Here is a 3,829-nt window from a genome sequence, read left to right as displayed (position 1 = left end):
CCACCTGTCCTCAAGCGCTGCTTCCGCCGGCGGGACTCCTACGGTCGCCTTCCTCGCAACCTCCTTCTACACAGTCCCCACGGGGTCTGTAGCCCCAAAGCCAACAGCTTGAGCGCCCGGCTCAGGCAGCAGGGGTGGGGACGTGCCCCACGATGCCTTGGAAAGGAAAAAAAAAAGAGGTCCCCGCAGGATGCTGGCGCCTAGGGTACTTTTAAAAACCAACGTGGCCAGGCAGCAGTCTGGCCCTCACTAGGCTCGGGAGAGGGCATCCCAGGTGTCCCTTAAACGCCTCCGATCTTGCAGGTCCCGGTTACAAAAGTCCCATTGCCGCCCAGGTCCTAGATCCGCGTGATGAGGTTTATCTTGCCGACGGTTCCGGGCCACGGCCTCGGTGTCGAGCGCCTCCTGCCGAGCCTTTAAGTGCGCGAGGCCGGAGAGGCTGGAGTCACTGAGGGCGGCGGGGGGAGGCGCAGCGCGCGGGGCCGAAACGCACAGGCGCAGGGGCGCGGCGAGGAGCGCTCGAGGGCGCGCACTGGGCGGCCCGGCCCGAGGAGCGGCGCGCGGCGCGCACCGTGGGCTGCTGACCTTCCCAGGCCGCTGCAGGACAGAGACGTGTGCCCGCGCCTCAGAAGGGCTGGGAAGAGGGATTCAAGGTAAAAACAAAGAGACAAACGGGAACAAAGTCTTTTACCCGGCAGGCCTGGCGATTCCCACGCTTGGAGGCGGCTTGGACGACGGGCAGTGGGTGGGCGGGGAGGAAGCGGCTTTCTTCTGGGGCCGCTTAACTGCTGTCTTAACCAGGTCTCGTGCTGCTACGGGACTAGCTTTTGTGTTTCAAGAGCCCGCGAAGGTGCTTGCACCCAGGGCAGAGGTAGGAATAACGGGATGAGCGGGGCGTTCGGCACAGAGCTGGGTTGGTGGTGATTCGAAGGGGAAGTTGAGAGTTCCTGCGAGCCGCCATATAATATTGGCTTCCGGAAAGTGGGCCCCTTGGGAGTTCCTTAGCGCTGGAAGAGATCTTAGCAGCCGTCTGGCTGAGCCCTCGCGCTGCTCACAAGAGGATCTAGAAGCCCAGAGAGGTGGACGACTTGCCCGAGGGCTCCACAGCTCGTTTGGGGGCAGAGCTGGGGATAGAACCAGTTGTCAAGAGTCTCGTACCAGGACTCTGCCCACTCTTCCTCAAGGTTGCATCTCCCGTAATTCTTCTGGAGAAAAGAATAGGCGCTTTTTTCTAGGGTAGTGTATGGAGGGATGGGCTGGGGGCGGCGGAAATGCGGTCCATGATTCTTTACATCCTCACCACCAGGGCGAGATTCCACAAACAGAACTAGGAACCCACAAAGGTTCCTTCCGGAGCAGTTACCCAAAGACAGTGTTACCATATAATTTCTCATCAAAAGCAGAATACTCTTAAGAATGGAAGGGAACCCTATTAATAACTTTGCCCAGACAGTCTGATATAAGCCCATACTGCCTGCCGCAAACCAAGACTTAAGGTCACCCCTCCTGAAGCGCATTTTTGGAACTACGGTTTAAAGAGCACACACTTTCTCTCAGCAGGTGATGGGCAAGACATTCTTCAGTATCAGTTACAGCACCTACTGTGTGTGAGTCCATCAAAAACAAACCAGAGGCAGCTAAAGGCTGGGACTCAGGCTTAGTCCCTGGTGCCCTGGGGGATGCCTGTCCCCAGATGCCCACCCATCTCAACATTGTTTTCTGCTTTCCATCCCAACCGCCACTGTCTGCCTTTAGGGCCCCATTACCTATTATTGGGTCTTTCTGCCTCTCCCATCACCACCCTAACCAGGCTATCTTGCTAAGAAAAAAATTCCCTGCAGTGTGCAAAAGTTTACATTTGGTCCTACCGGTCTCTCTAATGTCATCCTCTGCTCCCCAGGCACTCTCATTCGTGGACCCTCAGGTCTGCCAAGCCAAGAACCTGCAGTGCTCAGCTCCTCCAGGCTTCCTCACCCTCCGTGCCTTTCCCCATGCCATTCCCTCTTCCTGGAATGCCTCCCTGGGCCCCATTTCCCATCTGCCTTATGAAATCCTACTTTTCCTGTCAGCGCTGAGCCCAAGCACCACTGCCCAAATACTCTGGAGCTCCCTTATCACGTGGTAAATGTTTGTTTAAAGCTGCTTCTCCCTAATAGATTTATGGGCTTCTTGGGAGCAATTTGGTCATCTTTGTTATTATTCATCACTGCTGTGGAGTAACATTAAGAATGCTGTTTTTCCCTCTCCTTTTCCAAAAAATAATGTGATTTTAAAGTACTAATCCATTTTGCTTTTCCTTTTTTGTGCAGAAATCTTTTAAATTTTATTTTACTGGCATGATTACATATAAGACTTCAGTAGAAGAAAATTTTCACTATTTGAGTTTGTTTTCTGGCCATTTGTCACTTGTCCCGTTTCGTGGTGATCACTGAAAATAATTTTGTTGTATAGAGAAGGAGTGTTAAAAAGCAAAATCCTCTCCAAGTGTCAAATGCACTAGGTCCCTTTGGGCCAAGCATCTCAAGGTCTGGGAGGGGTTTGGGTTTCTTCCTGAATTTCCTTGCTTGGATTTTGGTACAAGACTCCTCATTAGTCTCCCTGGGTGCTTCCTTCATGACCAGCCTCCACCTGCCCTGCAGCTCCAATCTTCCACATGACCTCCAGAGGGATCGTTCTAAAATAAAATCTGATTATGTCAGTTCTCTGCTGAAAAAAGGTCAGTGACCCACTAGATAGACACACCAACCAATGGTCAAGAATGTGACTACCTAGGTTTGATTTCTGGATTCACCACTTGTTAGTTGTGTGACTTTGGTTAAGTCATTTGACCTCTCTGTGCCCTGGCTTCCTTATCTGTAAAATGAGGGTAATAATAGTTATTTTGTAGAGTTGTGAGGATTAAATGAGTTGAGTTCACATTAAGTGCTCATACCAAAGCTTGGCACAGAATAAGCACTTGATATTAATTAATAATAATAGTCACTATTATTCCCATTATTTATGTGAGATAAAATCGTAAGTTCTTAGCGTGCCATACTAGTGCCTCTCGAGCTGACGCCTGTCAAATTCTCCAGTTTCATCTCTCCTTTCCCTCCGATTCTGGTCAGACCTCACCACGTGTTCCCCAACCCTATTCTGTTCCAACCTCTGTGCCTTTGCACCTGTTCTCTTTCCTTCAGACCTTTCCTTCTTTGTCTTCCTGGACCACAGGCAAATATGCCCCCAGGTTTCAATATGACTCAAGACCACTCTTTGCAGTCCCACTGCCCCTGCCCCCATGCTGGCAGAGTGGACCTTACACCTTCTCCTATCATATTTCAGAACATTTCATTGTACTTATTTGTTTCCATGCTTGCCTCCCATCCTAAGCTATTACTGAGGAAAAGAACTGCTTTTTTTTTTTTTTTTTTTGCGGTACGCGGGCCCCTCACTGTTGTGGCCTCTCCCGTTGCGGAGCACAGGCTCTGGACGCGCAGGCTCAGCGGCCATGGCTTATGGGCCCAGCCGCTCCGCGGCATGTGGGATCCTCCCGAACCGGGGCACGAACCCATGTCCCCGGCATCGGCAGGCGGACTCTCAACCTCTGCTCCACCAGGGAGGCCCAAGAACTGCTTTTTGTCTTGGTGTCTCCAGTGCTCGCTACAGTGCTTGGTGCAGAGCAGACATTAATGAATGTTTCTTGGGTGACTGCATGTCCCTCCCAGCTCCTTCAATTCCTTAGCATCTTCCTGTTTCCTAGTAGCATGACTAGACTAATGACACTCAGCAAGGAGGAAATTTAATATTAAAATAACCTGGAAATAGACTCAGAGTTGACTCATGTCTGTAC

The 3,829-nt window shown here is 51.3% G+C and overlaps 1 protein-coding gene across 1 annotated transcript in view; it reads left to right on the top strand.

Moving 5' to 3' along the window:
- The first annotated feature begins 351 nt into the window (after positions 1-351).
- The window catches only part of STMND1 (stathmin domain containing 1), a 37,473-nt gene continuing 33,995 nt past the window's right edge, over positions 352-3,829 (top strand). The window contains 2 exon segments of the mRNA XM_007472200.1: positions 352-372; positions 474-653. Coding sequence (XP_007472262.1) covers positions 352-372; positions 474-653 — 201 coding nt within the window.

The sequence above is a fragment of the Lipotes vexillifer genome, unplaced genomic scaffold (genome assembly GCF_000442215.2).
Source record: "Lipotes vexillifer unplaced genomic scaffold, Lipotes_vexillifer_v1.1 scaffold863, whole genome shotgun sequence".
NCBI lineage: Eukaryota > Metazoa > Chordata > Mammalia > Artiodactyla > Lipotidae > Lipotes > Lipotes vexillifer.
The sequence above is the reverse complement of the archived record's forward strand: the minus strand, read 5'-3'. Positions and strand labels throughout refer to the sequence as shown.